Source organism: Procambarus clarkii, chromosome 26 (genome assembly GCF_040958095.1).
Source record: "Procambarus clarkii isolate CNS0578487 chromosome 26, FALCON_Pclarkii_2.0, whole genome shotgun sequence".
NCBI lineage: Eukaryota > Metazoa > Arthropoda > Malacostraca > Decapoda > Cambaridae > Procambarus > Procambarus clarkii.
In genome coordinates this window covers 38,225,411-38,247,691 of record NC_091175.1, presented here as the reverse complement: position 1 = coordinate 38,247,691, position 22,281 = coordinate 38,225,411, and the positions used below count along the sequence as shown (strand labels likewise).

The 22,281-nt window shown below is 47.3% G+C and overlaps 1 protein-coding gene and 1 non-coding gene across 2 annotated transcripts in view; both read left to right on the top strand.

The window, feature by feature from the left end:
- Nucleotides 1-22,281, top strand: part of LOC123756883 (calcium-activated chloride channel regulator 1) — a 125,597-nt gene that overhangs the window by 13,526 nt on the left and 89,790 nt on the right. Inside the window, exons 3-6 of the mRNA XM_045740284.2 lie at nt 93-230; nt 2,434-2,587; nt 13,854-14,043; nt 14,744-14,882. Coding sequence (XP_045596240.2) covers nt 93-230; nt 2,434-2,587; nt 13,854-14,043; nt 14,744-14,882 — 621 coding nt within the window. The remainder of the gene's footprint in view (nt 1-92; nt 231-2,433; nt 2,588-13,853; nt 14,044-14,743; nt 14,883-22,281) is intronic.
- Nucleotides 5,449-5,567, top strand: LOC138369059 (5S ribosomal RNA). The gene has a single exon (XR_011229747.1). It is a non-coding gene; the product is annotated as a 5S ribosomal RNA (ribosomal RNA).

The following is a 22,281-nucleotide window of genomic DNA, read 5'->3' as shown; positions in this document are numbered from 1 at the left end:
CTCCTTATTACAAATATCAGTAATTTTTGTCCAAAGATACTTATTGGTAAATCTATATTTTCAAATGTAGTAAGTTTAATAACTTATTCCAGACAATGATGAGGAATGCGTCAAAACATTTGTTCCAAGCGACCCGTAGGAGAGCGTTCTTCAGGCAGGTGAAGGTGGTGATCCCTCAGACCTGGTCCAACACCGCCTACGACGAGGCTGCCACTAACGAGAACTTCATGGTAACCTAATGTTCCTTCTCTCCTCTTGCTGCCTTCACACACACTCCTCTTTGCACCCTTACAGGTGACCACACCGAGGTCATTACTGGTGACCACACTGAGGTCATTCCTGGTGACCACACCGAGGTCATTACTGGTGACCACACTGAGGTCATTACTGGTGACCACACCGAGGTCATTACTGGTGACCACACCGAGGTCATTACTGGTGACCACACCGAGGTCATTACTGGTGACCACACCGAGGTCATTACTAGTGACCACACCGAGGTCATTACAGTTGACCACACTGAGGTCATTACTAGTGACCACACTGAGGTCATTACTGGTGACCACACCGAGGTCATTACTGGTGACCACACTGAGGTCATTACTGGTGACCACACCGAGGTCATTACAGTTGACCACACTGAGGTCATTACTAGTGACCACACTGAGGTCATTACTAGTGACCACACCGAGGTCATTACTGGTGACCACACTGAGGTCATTACTGGTGACCACACCGAGGTCATTACTAGTGACCACACCGAGGTCATTACTGGTGACCACACCGAGGTCATTACTAGTGACCACACTGAGGTCATTACTGGTGACCACACCGAGGTCATTACTGGTGACCACACCGAGGTCATTACTGGTGACCACACCGAGGTCATTACTGGTGACCACACCGAGGTCATTACTAGTGACCACACCGAGGTCATTACTAGTGACCACACCGAGGTCATTACTAGTGACCACACCGAGGTCATTACTAGTGACCACACTGAGGTCATTACTAGTGACCACACCGAGGTCATTACTGGTAACCACACCGAGGTCATTACTAGTGACCACACTGAGGTCATTACTGGTGACCACACCGAGGTCATTACTAGTGACCACACTGAGGTCATTACTGGTGACCACACCGAGGTCATTACTAGTGACCACACCGAGGTCATTACTAGTGACCACACCGAGGTCATTACTAGTGACCACACCGAGGTCATTACTAGTGACCACACCGAGGTCATTACTGGTGACCACACCGAGGTCATTACTAGTGACCACACCGAGGTCATTACTAGTGACCACACCGAGGTCATTACTGGTGACCACACCGAGGTCATTACTAGTGACCACACCGAGGTCATTACTGGTGACCACACCGAGGTCATTACTAGTGACCACACCGAGGTCATTACTGGTGACCACACCGAGGTCATTACTAGTGACCACACCGAGGTCATTACTAGTGACCACACCGAGGTCATTACTGGTGACCACACCGAGGTCATTACTAGTGACCACACCGAGGTCATTACTGGTGACCACACCGAGGTCATTACTAGTGACCACACCGAGGTCATTACTAGTGACCACACCGAGGTCATTACTAGTGACCACACCGAGGTCATTACTAGTGACCACACCGAGGTCATTACTAGTGACCACACCGAGGTCATTACTAGTGACCACACCGAGGTCATTACTGGTGACCACACCGAGGTCATTACTAGTGACCACACCGAGGTCATTACTAGTGACCACACCGAGGTCATTACTAGTGACCACACTGAGGTCATTACTAGTGGTCACTTCTGCATTAGGAGTCTCCCTTCAGCCTTACACTGTAAGAATTAATTTTGTCAAAGATATTATTTTAGATTGTTTTACTCAGCGGTAAAATGGTTCAACCATGGGAGACTGGTTCAAGCATGGGAGAAAGGTTCACACTTGGGAGACAGGTTCAACCATGAGAGACTGGTTCAACAATAGGAGACTGGTTCAACAATGAGAGATTGGTTCAACAATGAGAGACTAGTTCGAACATGAGAGACTGGTTCAAACATGAGAGACTGGTTCAAACATGAGAGACTGGTTCAACAATGAGAGACTGCTTCAACAATGAGATACTGGTTCAACAATGAGAGACTGGTTCAACAATGAGAGACTGGTTCAACAATGAGAGACTGGTTCAACAATAAGAGACTGGTTGAGTAACAGAACGGTACACTCCGGGGAATAATGGTTCACCTAGAGAGAAAGTGATGTACTCGAAAAGGGTTCAAATAGGGATGAATTGTTCCCCCAAGGGTGCCTTGTTACCAGGGGAGATCATAGCTTACCATAAACATTATATATAAAGTGAACAATGTTGCAAAAGGTTGAGAAATACTTAACTCACTTACGGTGTTTTGTTTACTTGTGTACCCAGGACAGCGACATCCGCTTGGACTATCCTCATCCATTGTACAAAAACCAGATGTACACGGAACAGCCGGGAGAGTGCGGGGAGCCTGGCGAGTACATCCACCTCACTCCAGAGTACCTTACTGTTGACAAATACTCCAAGTGGTTCGGGTCTCCGGGTAAGTCATTCGTCATGATTTCTTTCACACCACACTATAATTCATTTTTTGTTCCTGGGTAATAAGTGTGATTTTCTGATTGCTTGTGTCTGCAAAGTATAGACAATGGCTGTGATCCCCCTCAAACTTTGCTTTGATCTTTGCCTCGGACCGCTTTGGGAAGACGTCTTAAAGGTATTTGAAGGCTTGCGACTGAGACAAAGATAAAGCAAACTTTGAGGGGAATTACATCCATCTTTTATACTTTGGAGATATACATTATCAGAAAATACTTATTACCCAGTTACAAAAAAAAAAGTTACACAATGAGCAAATAATAACTAACATTAGGAACGAGAGGTACTGAACTTCTCGACTACTTGCTAGCAAACACCATATATTTTATCCTGTCTTCAAATACCTTATACCTGTAGCCCGTCCTCTAAACAAAGACCTGAAGTCCATTCCATGCACCCGCGAAACCCTCTCTTTATGAATGAATAAGGTACACACACAGCTCACAACTGATGACGTTCGAACACTTCTGGAACAAGTGCTTCACTGACGAATTTTGTTTGAATCACAACGCTTCATCCTCGCAGCCCGTCCTCCAAACAAAGATCCAAAAGTGATTCCATGCACCCGCCAAACCCCCTGTTTATGAATGAAAGCAGTTTACACACGACTCACAACTGCTGACGTTCGAACATATCCGGAACAAGTGCTTCACTGACGAATTTTGTTCGAATCACAACGCTATAAATGCTTCACCCACGTACTACAAATACAAATAATCGCCAACAGAACCTAAACACCTAACCTAACCTATCCTATGCCTATATATACACAATATGCTAATACATTATAATATTAATTTATACTTGAGAAAATTCCCGTTTTGAATGAACAGCATGTTAAAAATTATGAATGCGTCTGTGGGGTCGACCGCTGGATGTAATGGACTTGAGTCGAGGACGGGTTGATCCTCGTACTACAAATACAAAAAAAATCACCAAGAGAACCTAAACACATAACCTAACCTAACCAGTGCTTAAATATGTTCAATATGCTAATATAAAAGAATATTAATTTATATTTGATAAAATTCTTGTTTTGAATGAACAGCATGTTAAAATTGATGAATACGTCTTTGGGATTGGCCGTTGGATGGAATAGACTTGGTCCGAGGACGGGTCCGTATATATATACATGTACGTATAAATATATACGTACATACACCTGACATATCTCTACACTCAGCCAATCTGTGCAGGACGTGGGAGATGAGTGACATCGCCATATTCGTAAATTCTCTCATGTGAAGCATTTACAAAACAACACGCTCATATGGGTGTAGCTGGCCCATTAAAACTATATATTCCTTATTACCCCTCCTTTACTCATTACCCTCATTACTCCCTCATTACCCTCAGTTCTTCACTGAATTGATTCCACATGCGAACGATCGTCTCCTTAATTTGATCATCTTGTCCCTCACCTCCACCTGTGTTTTGGTGTCTCCCTGCCATGTTTGTTCACTATTTCAATGCGCAGGTATAGTGAAGTGAGAGCGATGGGAGAAGGTGTGTATGTCTGTACTCACTTTATTCACCTAGTTGTGCTTGCGGGGATTGAGCTCTGGCTCTTTGGTCCCGTGTCTTAACTGGCAATTAACTGGTGTACAGATTCCTGAGCCTACTGGGCTCTATCATATCTACATTTGAAACTGTGTATGGAGTCAGCCTGCACCACATCACTGCCTAAAGTATTCCATTTGTTAACTACTCTGACACTGAAAAAGTTCTTTCTAAAGTCCCTGTGGCTCATTTGGGTACTCAGTTTCCACCTGTGTCTCCTTGTTCGCGCACCACCCGTGTTAAACAGTTTATCCCTATCTACCTTGTCAATTCTGAGAATTTTATAGGTAGTGATCATGTCTCCCCTTACTCGTCTGTCTTCCAGTGTCGTGAGGTGCATTTCACGCAGCCTTTCCTCGTAACTCATGCCTCTTAGTTCCCGGACTAGCCTAGTGGCATACCTCTGAACTTTTTCCAGCATTGTCGTGTGCTTGACAAGGTACAGGCTCCATGCTGGAGCCGCATGCCCCAGGCATGCCCCTGAATGATTCCTTGCACAGGTTCCTGAAGGTAGTTCTGATGTTAGCCATCTTGCATACGATACATATGTTATTCTTTTTACGTGGGCTTCAGGAGATAAGTTTGGTGTGATATCAACTCCTAGATCTTTCTCTCTGTTCGTTTCATGAAGGACGTCATCTCCCATTCTGTATCTTGTGTCTGGCCTCCTGTTTCCACTGCCTAGCTTCATTACCTTACATTTACTCGGGATGAACTTTAGTAGCCATTTGTTAGACCATTCATTCAGTTTTTGTAGGGCATCTTTTAGCCTCATACTATCTGCCTCCGATAGTATGAGGCTTCATAATTCATACATAACTACATAATTCATACATGACTACATAATTCATACAACATAAAAATTCATAATTTTTGTATAATCAGCAAACAATGAGACGAACGATTCTATACCTTCTGGAAGATCATTTACACATGTCAGAAACAGTATAGGTCCAAGGACTGAACCCCCACTAGAGACACCTCGTCAATCTGAGGCCTCACCCCACACAGTGACTCGCTGTCTTCTGTTACTTAGGTATTCCCTAATCCAATGGAATACCTTTCTTTTCACTCATGCCTGCATCTCCAACTTTTGACTAGTCTCTTGTGTGGTTCTGCGTCAAAGGCTTTCTGGCAATCCAAAAATATGCAGTCTGCCCACCCCTCTCTTTCTTGCCTGATTTTTGTTGCCTGATATGATATGGCCATACGGCCTTGGTATGGCCAACGGCCTTACCACGTTGAGCCAACGGCCATACCACGTTGAGAACACCGCTTCTCGTCCGATCAGCGAAGTTAAGCAACGTTGGGTTTGGTTAGTACTTGGATGGGTGACCGCATGGGAACACCAAATGCTGTTGGCAATAATGTTTTGGGGAGCCGGTCTGCCGAGCGGACAGCACACTGGACTTGTGATCCTGTGGTCCCGCGTTCGATCCCGGGCGCCGGCGAAAAACAATGGGCAGAGTTTCTTTCACCCTATGCCCCTGTTACCTAGCAGTAAAATAGGTACCTGGGTGTTAGCCAGCTGTCATGGGCTGCTTCCTGGGGGTGGAGGCCTGGTCGAGGACCGGGCCGCGGGGACACTAAAAAGCCCCGAAATCATCTCAAGATAACTTCAAGATAAGAGATCAGTATAGGTCATTATATTAATTCAATTAATTCATTCATAATTAATACTCATCCAATTAATCCTGTAAGGCATGACTTGCCATCCCTGAATCCATGTTGATGTTGTCTCACAAAGTTCCTTCGATCCAGATGTTCCACTAACTTTTTTCGCACAATCTTCTCCAAAACTTGCATTGTATGCTTGTATGCTAGTTAGGGACACTGGCCTGAAGTTCAATGCCTTCTGTCTATCCCTCTTCTTGTATATCGGGACTACATTTACCGTCTTCCAAATTTTTGGCAGTTAACCTGTTAACAGTGATTTGGTATACACCATGGAGTGTAGTGTGTATGTGTGTGTGTGTGTGTGTGTGTGTGTGTGTGTGTGTGTGTGTGTGTGTGTGTGTGTGTGTGTGTGCGTGTGTGTGTGTGTGTGTGTGTGTGTGGGGGGGGGGGAGGGAATGTGTGAAGGAAGGAGGGAGGGACGGAAGTAGGGAGGGACGGAAGTAGGGAGGGACGGAAGTAGGGAGGGACGGAAGTAGGGAGGGACGGAAGTAGGGAGGGACGGAAGTAGGGAGGGACGGAAGTAGGGAGGGACGGAAGTAGGGAGGGACGGAAGTAGGGATGGAGAGAGTAAGAGAGAGAGAGTAAGAGAGAGAGAGAGAGAGAGAGAGAGAGAGAGAGAGAGAGAGAGAGAGAGAGAGAGAGAGAGAGAGAGAGAGAGAGAGAGAGAGAGAGAGAGAGTAGAGAGAGAGAGAGATAGAGAGAGATAGAGAGAGAGAGAGAGAGAGAGAGAGAGAGAGAGAGAGAGAGAGAGAGAGAGAGAGAGAGAGAGAGAGAGAGAGAGAGAGAGAGAGAGAGAGAGAGAGAGATAGAGAGAGAGATAGAGAGAGATAGAGAGAGATAGAGAGAGAGAGAGAGAGAGAGGGGGGGAGGGAGAGAGAGAGAGAGAGAGAGAGAGAGAGAGAGAGAGAGAGAGAGAGAGAGAGAGAGAGAGGGAGAGGGAGAGGGAGAGAGAGAGAGAGAGAGAGAGAGAGAGAGAGAGAGAGAGAGAGAGAGAGAGAGGGGGGGAGGGAGAGAGGAGAGAGAGAGAGAGAGAGAGAGAGAGAGAGAGAGAGAGAGAGAGAGGAGAGAGAGAGAGAGAGAGAGAGAGAGAGAGAGAGAGAGAGAGAGAGAGAGAGAGAGAGAGAGAGAGAGAGAGAGAGAGAGAGAGAGAGAGAGAGAGAGATAGAGAGAGAGATAGAGAGAGATAGAGAGAGAGAGAGAGAGAGATAGAGAGAGAGAGATATATATATAGAGAGAGAGAGTGAGAGAGTGAGAGAGAGTGAGAGTGAGAGAGAGAGAGAGAGAGAGAGAGAGAGAGAGAGAGAGAGAGAGAGAGAGAGAGAGAGAGACAGAGAGAGAGAGAGAGAGAGAGAGAGAGAGAGAGAGAGAGAGAGAGAGAGAGAGAGAGAGAGAGAGAGAGAGAGAGAGAGAGAGCCTTTGAACAATTTCCAGTTTAGTCTTATCCTTGACTAGATATGGACTCCATGCTGGGGCTTCATACTCCGGGATTGGCCTGACATATGTGGTATACACAGTTCTGAATGATTCCTTACACAAGTTTCTAAGTGCCGTTCTTATGTTGGCCAGCCTGGCAATATGCCGCTGATGTTATCCTCTTGATATGGACTTCAGGGGACAGGTTTGGCGTGATATCAACCCCCAAGTTTTTTTCTATCTCTGAGGCTTGATGAATTTCATCTCCCAGAGGATACCTTGTATCTGGCCTCCTGCTCCCTACACCTATCTTCATTACATTATATTTGCTTGGGTTAAACTCTAACAACCATTTGTTCGACCATTCCTTCAGCTTGTCTAGGTCTTTTTGAAGCCTCAAGCAGTTCTCTTCTGTCTTAATCCTTCTCATAATTTTGGCATCGTCAGCAAACATTGAGAGAAATGAGTCTATACCCTCCAGGAGATCATTTACATATATCAGAAACAGGATAGGGCCGAGTACAGAGCCCTGTGGGACTCCACAGCTGACTTCACGCCAATCGGAGGTCTCACCCCTCACCGTAACTCTCTGCTTCCTATTGCTTAGGAAGCAATGGAGCACCTTACCAGCTACACCTCCCTGTCTCTCCAGCTCATGTACCAGCCTTTTATGGGGTACTGTGTCAAAGGCTTTCCGACAATCCAAGAAAATGCAGTCCGCCCAGCCTTCTCTTTCTTGCTTAACCTTTGTCACCGGGTCATAGAATTCTATTAAGCCAGCCAGGCAATATTTACCCTCCCTGAACCCATGTTAGCGATTTGTCACGAAGTCCCTTCTCTCCAGATGTGTTACTAGGTTTTTCTCAGTGTCCAGTGTCAAGGACACTGGACACTGAACACTGCAGTTCAGTGCTTTTTGCCTGTTGCCCTTTTTATATGTTAGGACCACATTCGCTGTCTTCCATATTCTGGTAGGTCTCCCGTCTCCAGTGACCTACTATACACCATGGAGCAAAGCAAAGTGCCTCTGCACATTCTTTCAGTAACCATTGTGAGATCCCGTCTGGACCAACAGCCTTTCTAACATCCAGATCCAACAGATGTCTCTTGACCTCCTCTCTCGTAATTTCGAACCCTTCAAAGGCCGCCTGGTTTACTTCCCCCTCTCCTAGCACAGTGACCTCACCTTGTTCTATTGTGAAGATCTCCTGGAACCTCTTGTTGAGTTCTTCACACACCTCTTTGTCATTCTCTGTATACCTGTCCTCGCCTGTTCAAAGTTTCACTACCTGTTCTTTCACTGTTGTTTTCCTCTGATGTGACTGTGGAGTAGCTTTGGTTCGGTCTTGGCTTTGTTTGCTATATCATTTTCATAATTTTTCTCTATTTCTCTTCTCACCCTAACATACTCATTCCTGGTTCTCTGGTATCTCTCTCTGCTTTCTGGTGTTCTGCTATTCTGGAAGTTTCTCCACGCCCTTTTGTTCAGTTTCTTTGCTTCCATACATGCCCTATTATACCATGGATTCTTCTTTTGCTTCTCAGATTTTTCCTTTTGGGCCGGGATGTATCTGCTTACTGCCTCCTGACACTTTTGGGTGACATAGTCTATCATATCTTGTACAGACTTAGCTCTGAGGTCTGTGTCCCAAGGTATTTCCCATAGGAAACTTCTCATCTCCTCATAATTCAGCTTTCAGTATGCCAGCCTTTTTGTTTGCTAGTTCTTTTGGGGGGAGATAATTCCTAGCTCTACCAGGTACTCAAAGTTCAATACACTGTGATCACTCATCCCCAAGAGTGCTTCCAACTTAACTTCCCTTATATCCCACTCATTTAGGGTAAATATCAGATCGAGCATGGCTGGTTCATCTTCTCCTCTCATTCTTATTGGTCCATTGATGTGCTGGCTTGGAAAGTTTCTTGTTGCCACGTCCAGCAGCTTAGCTCTCCATGTTTCTGATCCTCTATGTGGGTCTCCGTTCTCCCAATCTATCTTCCCATGGTTGAAGTCTCTCTTAATTAGTAGTCTAGATCCATTCCTGCTAGCAACAGAAGCTGCTCTCTCTATTATATTAATGATGGCCATGTTGTTTCTATCATATTCCTGTCTGGGTCTCCTGTCATTTGGTGGTGGATTATATATGACTACTACTATAATTTTTTGTCCTCCAGTTGTTATGGTACCTGTTATGTAGTCACTGAAACCTTCACAGCCCTGAATAACCATCTCCTCAAAATCCCAACCTTTTCTTACCAGCAGAGCTACACCACCCCCACCTCTTCCTTCCCTCTCTTTCCTCATAACATAATAGTCCTGTGGGAACACTGCATTTGTTATGGTTTTCTTTAGCTTTGTTTCTGTGAGTGCTATTATATCTAGGTTTTCTTCTAGTATCCATTCACCAAGTTCATTTGCTTTGTTTGTAATTCCATCTATGTTAGTGAACATTGTCTTAAGGCTCACTTTCTTCTGTCCCTTCTCAAATCGCCTCCTTTGGTGAGTATTCTGCTGGTGAGGAAAGGTGTTCCATGGATGTGAGGATTTGTGAGGTCGATAACAGGTTCTCTGAGGATACTGGGGTGAGGGATGGTGGGTCAAGTGAAAGGGGGGAGGGACAGGGAGGGTATGGGATGAAGGGGGAGGGACGACGGGAAGGAAAAGGGGAGAGGGGGACATGGCGGGAAGAGGGGAGGGGTAGCAGGGTGGGAATGGGGGTGTGGGGGGATGGAGATTTAGCTGAGCATTTGAGTGGGGGCAGAGAGGGCTTGGGGTAGGGGGGGTTTTCTATGCAGAGGAGGGTGGTGGGGTTGCCCTCTCCTCTGGTGTTACTGGGTAGCTGGCTGTGGGTTCCCCACTCACATTTTCCCAGCGCTTCTTCCTTGCTTCTGCCGCCATGGCTCTCTCCTCCCTCGTCATGTCCCTCTGGAGGAATACTTGTTTGAATTCTCCCACATATTGCAGGTGGCTATTCCTTGTTAGAATCTTTTCCTTTGTGTTCTCGTTTGCAAACACTATCTTTAACACACGGTCTCGGTCTTTGTTGTACCAGCCTAGCCTGAAAACCTTCTCAATGCTATGTTCAGCCCATCCATCTCTAGTGCCTTCAGTATTTCATTCACTGCTGCTTTTTCCTTATCATTCCACACTGTTCTATTGGGGCCTTCCTGCTTTTTAATACCCACAGCTACCATTGATCTTTTTCTTTCCAGCAGCTGGTGAGTGGAATGTGCTGCTTCATGTGAGGTGGCTGCTTTCATGGCTCCCTCAAACACTGTGGACATTATTTCAGAGTTATTTTTTTAGCATTTCTGCAAATGTTGCTTTTATAGTGGCATTCTCTTCCAATATACTATTTCCACCTTCTCCTTGGATGATTATCTGAGTCTCAGCCTCAATATTGTTCTCTTTGAGGGTTCTAATCTCCTCCTTTGCTGCTGTCAACTCTCTTTTCAGGTTGCTGATTTCAATCTTCATTTCCAGCATCTCACTCTTAATTAATATCTCCAAAAAGTGGGCAAACATTTCCTTCATTTCATCACCTTGACTTTTCCCTGTTTCCCTGTTTCTTCTGGCTGTCATGTTTGCCCCTGTTTCTGTTATGCCATGATAGGGTTTGTCAGGAGGGGGGGGGGGGGGCTGAACAGGGTGGGAGAAAGGGAAAGAGAGAGAGAGAGAGAGAGAGAGAGGTGGAGACGCAAAAGAGAGAGAGCAAGAGAGGTGGAGGAGCAAGAGAGAGAGAGAGAGAGAGAGGAGGGGGGGGAAAAGGAGGAGAAGGAGGGAGAGGAGGAGTGTGGCCGTCGGTATAGTATGGTGTGTGTGTGTGTGTACTCACCTAGTTGTACTCACCTAGTTGTGCTTGTGGGGGTTGAGCTCTGGCTCTTTGGTCCCGCCTCTCAACTGTCAATTAACTGGTGTACAGATTCCTAAGCCTATTGGGCTCTATCATATCAGACACTTGAAACTGTGTATGGAGTCAGCCTCCACCACATCACTTCCTAATGCATTCCATTTGTCAACCACTCTGACACTAAAAAAGTTCTTTCTAATATCTCTGTGGTTCATTTGGGCGCTCAGTTTCCACCTGTGTCCCCTTGTGCGTGTGCCCCTTGTGTTAAATAGCCTGTCTTTATCTACCCTATTAATTCCCTTCAGAATCTTGAATATGGTGATCATGTCCCCCCTAACTCTTCTGTCTTCCAGCGAAGTGAGGTTTAATTCCCATAGTCTCTCCTCGTAGCTCATACCTCTCAGCTCGGGTACTAGTCTGGTGACAAACCTTTGAACCTTTTCCAGTTTAGTCTTATCGACTAGATATGGACTCCATGCTGGGGCTGCATACTCCAGGATTGGCCTGACATATGTGGTATACAAAGTTCTGAATGATTCTTTACACAAGTTTCTGAATGCCGTTCGTATGTTGGCCAGCCTGGCATATGCCACTGATGTTATCCGCTTGATATGTGCTGCAGGAGACAGGTCTGGCGTGATATCAACCCCCCAAGTCTTTTTCCTTCTCTGACTCCTGAAGAATTTCCTCTCCCTGATGATACCTTGTATCTGGCCTCCTGCTCCCTACACCTATCTTTATTACATTACATATGGTTGGGTTAAACTCTAACAACCATTTGTTCGACCATTCTTTCAGCTTGTCTAGGTCTTCTTGAAGCCTCAAACAGTCCTCTTCTGTTTTAATCCTTCTCATAATTTTAGCATCGTCCGCAAACATTGAGAGAAATGAATCGATACCCTCCGGGAGATCATTTACATATATCAGAAACAAGATAGGACCGAGTACAGAGCCCTGTGGGACTCCACTGGTGACTTCTCGCCAATCGGAGGTCTCACCCCTCACCGTAACTCTCTGCTTCCTATTGCTTAGATACTTCCTTATCCACTGGAGCACCTTACCAGCTACACCTGCCTCTCTCTCCAGCTTATGTACCAGCCTCTTATGCGGTACTGTGTCAAAGGCTTTCCGACAGTTCAAGAAAATGCAGTCCGCCCAGCCCTCTCTTTCTTGCTTAATCTTTGTCACCTGATCGTAGAATTCTATCAAGCCTGTAAGGCAAGATTTACCCTCCCTGAACCCATGTTGGCGATTTGTCACAAAGTCCCTTCTCTCCAGATGTGTTACCAGGTTTTTTCTCACGGTCTTCTCCATCACCTTGCATGGTATACAAGTCAAGGACACTGGCCTGTAGTTCAGTGCCTCTTGCCTGTCGCCCTTTTTGTATATTGGGACCACATTCGCCGTCTTTCATATTTCTGGTAGGTCTCCCGTCTCCAGTGACTTACTGTACACTATGGAGAGTGGCAAGCAAAGTGGCTCTGCACACTCTTTCAGTACCCATGGTGAGATCCCATCTGGACCAACAGCCTTTCTAATATCCAGATCCAGCAGGTATCTCTTGACCTCCTCTCTCGTAATTTCGAACTCTTCCAAGGCCGCCTGGTTTACCTCCCTTTCTCCTAGCACAGTGACCTCACCTTGTTCTATTGTGAAGACCTCCTGGAACCTCTTGTTGAGTTCTTCACACACCTCTCTGTCATTCTCTGTATACCTGTTCTCGCCTGTTCGAAGTTTCAATACCTGATCTTTCACTGTTGTTTTCCTTCTGATGTGACTCTGGAGTAGCTTTGGTTCAGTCTTGGCTTTGTTTGCTATATCATTTTAAAAACTTTTTTTCTGCTTCTCTTCTCACCCTGACGTACTCATTCCTGGTTCTCTGGTATCTCTCTCTGCTTTCTGATGTTCTGTTATTCCGGAAGTTCCTCCACGCCCTTTTGTTCAGTTTCTTTGCTTCCATACATGCCCTATTATACCATGGATTCTTCTGTTGCTTCTTGGATTATTCCCTTTGGGCCGGGATGAACCTGTTTACTGCCTCCTGATACTTTTGGGTAACATAGTCCATCATACCCTGTACAGTCTTATCTCTGAGGTCTGTGTCCCAAGGTATTTCACTTAGGAAACTTCTCATCTGTTCATAATTCCCCTTTCCGTATGCCAGCCTTTTGATTCCTAGTTCTTTTTTGGGGGAGATAAGTCCTAGCTCTACCAGGTACTCAAAGTTCAATACACTGTGGTCACTCATTCCCAAGTGCGCTTCCATCTTAACTTCCCTTATATCCATTGCTGATTCATCTTCTCACACACACACACACACACACACACACACACACACTTGTGTGTGTGTACTTACCTAATTGTGCTTGCGGGGGTTGAGCTCTGGCTCTTTGGTCCCGCGGTCCCGTGTGTGTGTGTGTGTGTGTGTGTGTGTGTGTGTGTGTGTGTGTGTGTGTGTGTGTGTGTGTGTGTGTGTGTGTGTGTGTGTTTGTGTGTGTGTGTGTGTGTGGGTGTGTACTCACCTATTTGTGCTTGCGGGGATTGAGCTTTGGCTCTTTGGTCCCGCCTCTCAACTTTGTGTATGTGTGTGTGAGTGTGTATTTAAATTTAACTTGATCAAAAGATGTAAATGATAGTTTAATATGCTAACTCTTATACTCTCGTTGATAAATTCCATTTATAATATGAAATGTTATGTTTTCCCAACAGGGAAGACGCTAGTGACAGAGTGGGCCCGGCTGCGGTGGGGCGTGTTCGACGAGGTGGGCTACCCGGGCGACCCCAAGTACCCGCTCTTTTACTCTGCGTCCAGCAGCGGCGCCTCGGGGCGAGTGGATGCCGCCTCTGAGGAATACAGCCCCAACTGCTGCTCAGATGCACCCATAAAAGGAATAAAACGGTAATACAGCAAGTCACAGAGATGCACGTGAAGACGCAGTTATCAAAGTCTCTCAAAATAAATAGTAGTTGGTTACTTTAACTTCCAATTTGTTATACTGTAAATTATGTAATCAAGATTAAGTATTTAGTTACTAATTAGACTATTGTCTTATGCTAAATGAATGAATGATACTTTTAAACTGAGATATTACAATACTGTACTTTTAACTTAATATTTCGACCACTCTTTGAAACCATGATAATATAGATAATATAAAATCAAATGGTCATATTAAGCCACTCAGTGAAACTGGTTTTAGGCATCTTTTCAAATTCTTAAATTTTGTCATAACCTCGTTGTTGTTACAAAACACTGCTGGCCACAACACAATATTAAGCATAAGTGTATTCAAGTTTTGGAATTAAAAAATTATATTGCTGTTGAAGTCAACTCACTCTACAACTCGCACATAATTCTCACATACACCGATATATATACCTAACCTCCTAGTATTCTTACACTGAGTAAATTTAGCCCAGACCTCCAGACCTACGTTCAGGACTAAGTATACCTGCTAGTTGGTCAATTATCTATGTGGTGGCTTTAATGACTCGTCAGTAGTTGATAAGTCTTACATCTGAGATAAGTCTTAAGCCTGTCACCAAACTAAACCTATATTTCTTATAAATATGAAAATTAATTTTAATTCCCTTCACAGAAATAAAAGGCCTGGAGGAGGAATCACTTGCATCCTCGGTCCGGACAACCTGCCTGACCATTTCTGCAAGTTCTACCCTCATCATTCACAGAATGCCAGGTCTTCCCTCATGTCCTACCCATTTATCCCCAGCTTCAACGTAAGTACTCACTGCTTTTCTGCTAACAGTTTTGAGCCCTTTCTTGAGAACAAGATATTTAGCAACAGGAGCTTTGTGGAGTTTCATCATTCTCTCGCAGGAGCTAGCAGAACCCTCGTAGGAGCTAGCAGAACTCTCGTACGAGCTAGCAGAACTCTCGTAGGAGCAAGCAGAACTCCCGCAGGAGCTAGCAGAACTCTCGTAGGAGCTAGCAGAACTCTCGTAGGAGCAAGCAGAACTCTCGTAGGAGCTAGCAGAACCCTCGTAGGAGCTAGCAGAACTCTCGTAGGAGCAAGCAGAACTCTCGTAGGAGCTAGCAGAACTCTCGTAGGAGCAAGCAGAACTCCCGCAGGAGCTAGCAGAACTCTCGTAGGAGCAAGCAGAACTCTCGCAGGAGCTAGCAGAACTATCGTAGGAGCTAGCAGAACTCTCGAAGGAGCAAGCAGAACTCTCGCAGGAGCTAGCAGAACTCTCGCAGGAGCTAGCAGAACTCTCGTAGGAGCTAGCAGAACTCTCGTAGGAGCTAGCAGAACTCTCGCAGGAGCTAGCAGAACTCTCGAAGGAGCTAGCAGAACTCTCGTAGGAGCTAGCAGAACTCTCGTAAAAGATAGCAGAACTCTCGTAGGAGCTAGCAGAACTCTCGTAGGAGCTAGCAGAACTCTCGTAAAAGCTAGCAGAACTCTCGTAGGAGCTAGCAGAACTCTCGTAGAAGCTAGCAGAACTCTCGTGAAATCTAGCAGAACTCTCGTAGGAGCTAGGAGAACTTTCGAAAAAGCTAGCAGAACTCTCGTAGGAGCTAGCAGAACTCTCATAGGAGCTAGCAGAACTCTCACAGGAGCTAGCAGAACTCTCGCAGGAGCTAGCAGAACTCTCACAGGAGCTAGCAGAACTCTCGTAGGAGCTAGCAGAACTCTCGTAAAAGATAGTAGAATCTCGTAGGAGCTAGCGCAACTCTCGTAGGAGCTATCAGAACTCTCGTAGGAGCTAGCAGAACTCTCGCAGGAGCTAGCAGAACTCTCGCAGGAGCTAGCAGAACTCTCACAGGAGCTAGCAGAACTCTCGTAGGAGCTAGCAGAACTCTCGTAAAAGCTAGTAGAACTCTCGCAGGAGCTAGTAGAACTCTCGCAGGAGCTATCAGAACTCTCGTAGGAGCTAGCAGAACTCTCGTAGGAGCTAGCAGAACTCTCGCAGGAGCTAGCAGAACTCTCGCAGGAGCAAGCAGAACTCTCGCAGGAGCTAGTAGAACTCTCGCAGGAGCTAGCAGAACTCTCGTAGGAGCTAGTAGAACTCTCGCAGGAGCTAGTAGAATTCTCGCAGGAGCTATCAGAACTCTCGTAGGAGCTAGCAGAACTCTCGCAGGAGCTAGCAGAACTCTTGCAGGAGCTAGTAGAACTCTCGCAGGAGCTAGCAAAACTCTCGTAGGAGCTAGTAGAACTCTCGTAGGAGCTAGCAAAACTCTCGTAGGAGCTAGCAGAACTCTCGCAGGAGCTAGCAGAACTCTCGCAGGAGCTAGTAGAACTCTCGCAGGAGCTAGTAGAACTCTCGCAGGAGCTAGTAGAACTATCGCAGGAGCTAGTAGAACTCTCGCAGGAGCTAACAGAACTCTCGTAGGAGCTAGCAGAACTCTCGCAGGAGCTAGCAGAACTCTCGTAAAAGCTAGCAGAACTCTCGTAGGAGCTAGCAGAACTCTCGTAGAAGCTAGCAGAACTCTCGTAAAATCTAGCAGAACTCTCGTAGGAGCTAGGAGAACTTTCGTAAAAGCTAGCAGAACTCTCGTAGGAGCTAGCAGAACTCTCATAGGAGCTAGCAGAACTCTCGCAGGAGCTAGCAGAACTCTCGCAGGAGCTAGCAGAACTCTCACAGGAGCTAGCAGAACTCTCGTAGGAGCTAGCAGAACTCTCGTAAAAGATAGTAGAATCTCGTAGGAGCTAGCGGAACTCTCGTAGAAGCTAGCAGAACTCTCGTAGGAGCTAGCAGAACTCTCGCAGGAGCTAGCAGAACTCTCGCAGGAGCTAGCAGAACTCTCACAGGAGCTAGCAGAACTCTCGTAGGAGCTAGCAGAACTCTCGTAGGAGCTAGCAGAACTCTCGTAAAAGCTAGTAGAACTCTCGTAGGAGCTAGTAGAACTCTCGCAGGAGCTATCAGAACTCTCGTAGGAGCTAGCAGAACTCTCGTAGGAGCTAGCAGAACTCTCGTAAAAGCTAGTAGAACTCTCGCAGGAGCTAGTAGAACTCTCGCAGGAGCTAGTAGAACACTCGCAGGAGCTATCAGAACTCTCGTAGGAGCGAGCAGAACTCTCACAGGAGCTAGCAGAACTCTCGCAGGAGCTAGTAGAACTCTCGCAGGAGCTATCAGAACTCTCGTAGGAGCTAGCAGAACTCTCGCAGGAGCTAGCAGAACTCTCGCAGGAGCTAGCAGAACTCTCACAGGAGCTAGCAGAACTCTCGTAGGAGCTAGCAGAACTCTCGTAAAAGCTAGTAGAACTCTCGCAGGAGCTCGTAGAACTCTCGCAGGAGCTATCAGAACTCTCGTAGGAGCTAGCAGAACTCTCGTAGGAGCTAGCAGAACTCTCGCAGGAGCTAGCAGAACGCTCGCAGGAGCAAGCAGAACTCTCGCAGGAGCTAGTAGAACTCTCGCAGGAGCTAGCAGAACTCTCGTAGGAGCTAGCAAAACTCTCGTAGGAGCTAGCAGAACTCCCGCAGGAGCTAGTAGAACTCTCGTAGGAGCTAGCAAAACTCTCGTAGGAGCTAGCAGAACTCTCGCAGGAGCTAGCAGAACTCTCGCAGGAGCTAGCAGAACTCTCGCAGGAGCTAACAGAACTCTCGTAGGAGCTAGCAGAACTCTCGCAGGAGCTAGCAGAACTCTCGCAGGAGCTAGCAGAACTCTCGCAAGAGCTAGCAGAACTCTCGCAGGAACAAGCAGAACCCTCGCAGGAGCAAGCAGAACCCTCGCAGGAGCAAGCAGAACTCTCGCAGGAGCTAGCAGAACTCTCGCAGGAACTAGCAGAACTCTTACAGGAGCTAGCAGAACTCTCGCAGGAGCAAGCAGAACTCTTGTAGAAGCTAGCAGAACTCTGGCAAGAGCTAGCAGAACTCTCGCATGAGCTAGCAGAACTCTCGCAGGAGCTAGTAGAACTCTCGCAGGAGCTATCAGAACTCTCGTAGGAGCTAGCAGAACTCTCGCAGGAGCTAGCAGAACTCTCGCAGGAGCTAGTAGAACTCTCGCAGGAGCTAGCAGAACTCTCGTAGGAGCTAGCAGAACTCTCGCAGGAGCTAGCAGAACTCTCCCAGGAGCTAGTAGAACTCTCGCAGGAGTTATCAGAACTCTCGTAGGAGCTAGCAGAACTCTCGTAGGAGCTAGCAGAACTCTCGCAGGAGCTAGTAGAACTCTCGCAGGAGCTATCAGAACTCTCGTAGGAGCTAGCAGAACTCTCGTAGGAGCTAGCGGAACTCTCGCAGGAGCTAGCAGAACTCTCACAGGAGCAAGCAGAACTCTCGCAGGAGCTAATAGAACTCTCGCAGGAGCTAGCTGAATTTTCGTAGGAGCAAGCAGAACTCTTGCAGGAGCAAGCAAAACTCTCGTAGGAGCTAGCAGAACTCTCGTAGGAGCTAGCAGAACTCTCGCAGGAGCAAGCAGAACTCTTGCAGGAGCATACAGAACTCTCGAAGGAGCTTGCAGAACTCTCGCAGGTGCTAGCAGAACTCTCGCAGGAGCTAGCAGAACTCTCGTAGGAGCTCGCAAAACTCTCGTAGGTGCTAGCAGAACTCTCGCAGGAGCTATCAGAACTCTCGTAGGAGCTAGCAGAACTCTCGCAGGAGCTAGTAGAACTCTCGCAGGAGCTATCAGAACTCTCGCAGGAGCTAGCAAAACTCTCGTAGGAGCTAGCAGAACTCTCGTAGGAGCTAGCAGAACTCTCGAAGGAGCTAGTAGAACTCTCGCAGGAGCTAACAGAACTCTAGCAGGAGCTAGCAAAACTTTCGTAGGAGCAAGCAGAACTCTTGCAGGAGCAAGCAAAACTCTCGTAGAAGCTAGCAGAACTTTCGTAGGAGCAAGCAGAACTCTCGCAGGAGCTAGCAGAACTCTCGTAGGAGCTAGCAGAACTTTCGTAGGAGATAGCAGAACTCTCGCGGGAGCTAGCAGAACTCTCGTAGGATCAAACAGAACTCTCGTAGGAGCTAGCAGAACTCTCGTAGGAGCTAGCAGAACTCTCGCAGGAGCAAGCAGAACTCTCGTAGGAGCTAGCAGAACTTTCGTAGGAGATAGCAGAACTCTCGCAGGAGCAAGCAGAACTCTCGTAGGATCAAACAGAACTCTCGTAGGAGCTAGCAGAACTCTCGCAGGAGCTAGCAGAACTCTCGCAGGAGCAAGCAGAACTCTCGCAGGAGCTAATAGAACTCTCGCAGGAGCTAGCAGAATTTTCGTAGGAGCAAGCAGAACTCTTGCAGGAGCAAGCAGAACTCTTGCAGGAGCAAGCAAAACTCTCGTAGGAGCTAGCAGAACTCTCGTAGGAGTTAGCAGAACTCTCGCAGGAGCAAGCAGAACTCTTGCAGGAGCAAGCAGAACTCTCGAAGGAGCTTGCAGAACTCTCGCAGGTGCTAGCAGAACTCTCGTAGGTGCTAGCAGAACTCTCGCAAGAGCTATCAGAACTCTCGTAGGAGCTAGCAGAACTCTCGCAGGAGCTAGTAGAACTCTCGCAGGAGCTATCAGAACTCTCGCAGGAGCTAGCAAAACTCTCGTAGGAGCTAGCAGAACTCTCGTAGGAGCTAGCAGAACTCTCGTAGGAGCTAGTAGAACTCTCGCAGGAGCTAGCAGAACTCTAGCAGGAGCTAGCAAAACTTTCGTAGGAGCAAGCAGAACTCTTGCAGGAGCAAGCAAAACTCTCGTAGGAGCTAGCAGAACTCTCGCAGGAGCTAGCAGAACTCTCGCAGGAGCAAGCAGAACTCTCGCAGGAGCTAGTAGAACTCTCGCAGGAGCTATCAGAACTCTCGTAGGAGCTAGCAGAACTCTCGCAGGAGCTAGCAGAACTCTCGCAGGAGCTAGTAGAACTCTCGCAGGAGCTATCAGAACTCTCGTAGGAGCTAGCAGAACTCTCGCAGGAGCTAGCAGAACTCTCCCAGGAGCTAGTAGAACTCTCGCAGGAGTTATCAGAACTCTCGTAGGAGCTAGCAGAACTCTCGTAGGAGCTAGCAGAACTCTCGCAGGAGCTAGTAGAACTCTCGCAGGAGCTATCAGAACTCTCGTAGGAGCTAGCAGAACTCTCGTAGGAGCTAGCGGAACTCTCGCAGGAGCTAGCAGAACTCTCACAGGAGCAAGCAGAACTCTCGCAGGAGCTAATAGAACTCTCGCAGGAGCTAGCTGAATTTTCGTAGGAGCAAGCAGAACTCTTGCAGGAGCAAGCAAAACTCTCGTAGGAGCTAGCAGAACTCTCGTAGGAGCTAGCAGAACTCTCGCAGGAGCAAGCAGAACTCTTGCAGGAGCATACAGAACTCTCGAAGGAGCTTGCAGAACTCTCGCAGGTGCTAGCAGAACTCTCGCAGGAGCTAGCAGAACTCTCGTAGGAGCTCGCAAAACTCTCGTAGGTGCTAGCAGAACTCTCGCAGGAGCTATCAGAACTCTCGTAGGAGCTAGCAGAACTCTCGCAGGAGCTAGTAGAACTCTCGCAGGAGCTATCAGAACTCTCGCAGGAGCTAGCAAAACTCTCGTAGGAGCTAGCAGAACTCTCGTAGGAGCTAGCAGAACTCTCGAAGGAGCTAGTAGAACTCTCGCAGGAGCTAACAGAACTCTAGCAGGAGCTAGCAGAACTCTCGTAGGAGCTAGCAGAACTCTCGTAGGAGCTAGCAGAACTCTCGCAGGAGCTAGCAGAACTCTCGAAGGAGCTAGCAGAACTCTCGTAGGAGCTAGCAGAACTCTCGTAAAAGATAGCAGAACTCTCGTAGGAGCTAGCAGAACTCTCGTAGGAGCTAGCAGAACTCTCGTAAAAGCTAGCAGAACTCTCGTAGGAGCTAGCAGAACTCTCGTAGAAGCTAGCAGAACTCTCGTGAAATCTAGCAGAACTCTCGTAGGAGCTAGGAGAACTTTCGAAAAAGCTAGCAGAACTCTCGTAGGAGCTAGCAGAACTCTCATAGGAGCTAGCAGAACTCTCACAGGAGCTAGCAGAACTCTCGCAGGAGCTAGCAGAACTCTCACAGGAGCTAGCAGAACTCTCGTAGGAGCTAGCAGAACTCTCGTAAAAGATAGTAGAATCTCGTAGGAGCTAGCGCAACTCTCGTAGGAGCTATCAGAACTCTCGTAGGAGCTAGCAGAACTCTCGCAGGAGCTAGCAGAACTCTCGCAGGAGCTAGCAGAACTCTCACAGGAGCTAGCAGAACTCTCGTAGGAGCTAGCAGAACTCTCGTAAAAGCTAGTAGAACTCTCGCAGGAGCTAGTAGAACTCTCGCAGGAGCTATCAGAACTCTCGTAGGAGCTAGCAGAACTCTCGTAGGAGCTAGCAGAACTCTCGCAGGAGCTAGCAGAACTCTCGCAGGAGCAAGCAGAACTCTCGCAGGAGCTAGTAGAACTCTCGCAGGAGCTAGCAGAACTCTCGTAGGAGCTAGTAGAACTCTCGCAGGAGCTAGTAGAATTCTCGCAGGAGCTATCAGAACTCTCGTAGGAGCTAGCAGAACTCTCGCAGGAGCTAGCAGAACTCTTGCAGGAGCTAGTAGAACTCTCGCAGGAGCTAGCAAAACTCTCGTAGGAGCTAGTAGAACTCTCGTAGGAGCTAGCAAAACTCTCGTAGGAGCTAGCAGAACTCTCGCAGGAGCTAGCAGAACTCTCGCAGGAGCTAGTAGAACTCTCGCAGGAGCTAGTAGAACTCTCGCAGGAGCTAGTAGAACTATCGCAGGAGCTAGTAGAACTCTCGCAGGAGCTAACAGAACTCTCGTAGGAGCTAGCAGAACTCTCGCAGGAGCTAGCAGAACTCTCGTAAAAGCTAGCAGAACTCTCGTAGGAGCTAGCAGAACTCTCGTAGAAGCTAGCAGAACTCTCGTAAAATCTAGCAGAACTCTCGTAGGAGCTAGGAGAACTTTCGTAAAAGCTAGCAGAACTCTCGTAGGAGCTAGCAGAACTCTCATAGGAGCTAGCAGAACTCTCGCAGGAGCTAGCAGAACTCTCGCAGGAGCTAGCAGAACTCTCACAGGAGCTAGCAGAACTCTCGTAGGAGCTAGCAGAACTCTCGTAAAAGATAGTAGAATCTCGTAGGAGCTAGCGGAACTCTCGTAGAAGCTAGCAGAACTCTCGTAGGAGCTAGCAGAACTCTCGCAGGAGCTAGCAGAACTCTCGCAGGAGCTAGCAGAACTCTCACAGGAGCTAGCAGAACTCTCGTAGGAGCTAGCAGAACTCTCGTAGGAGCTAGCAGAACTCT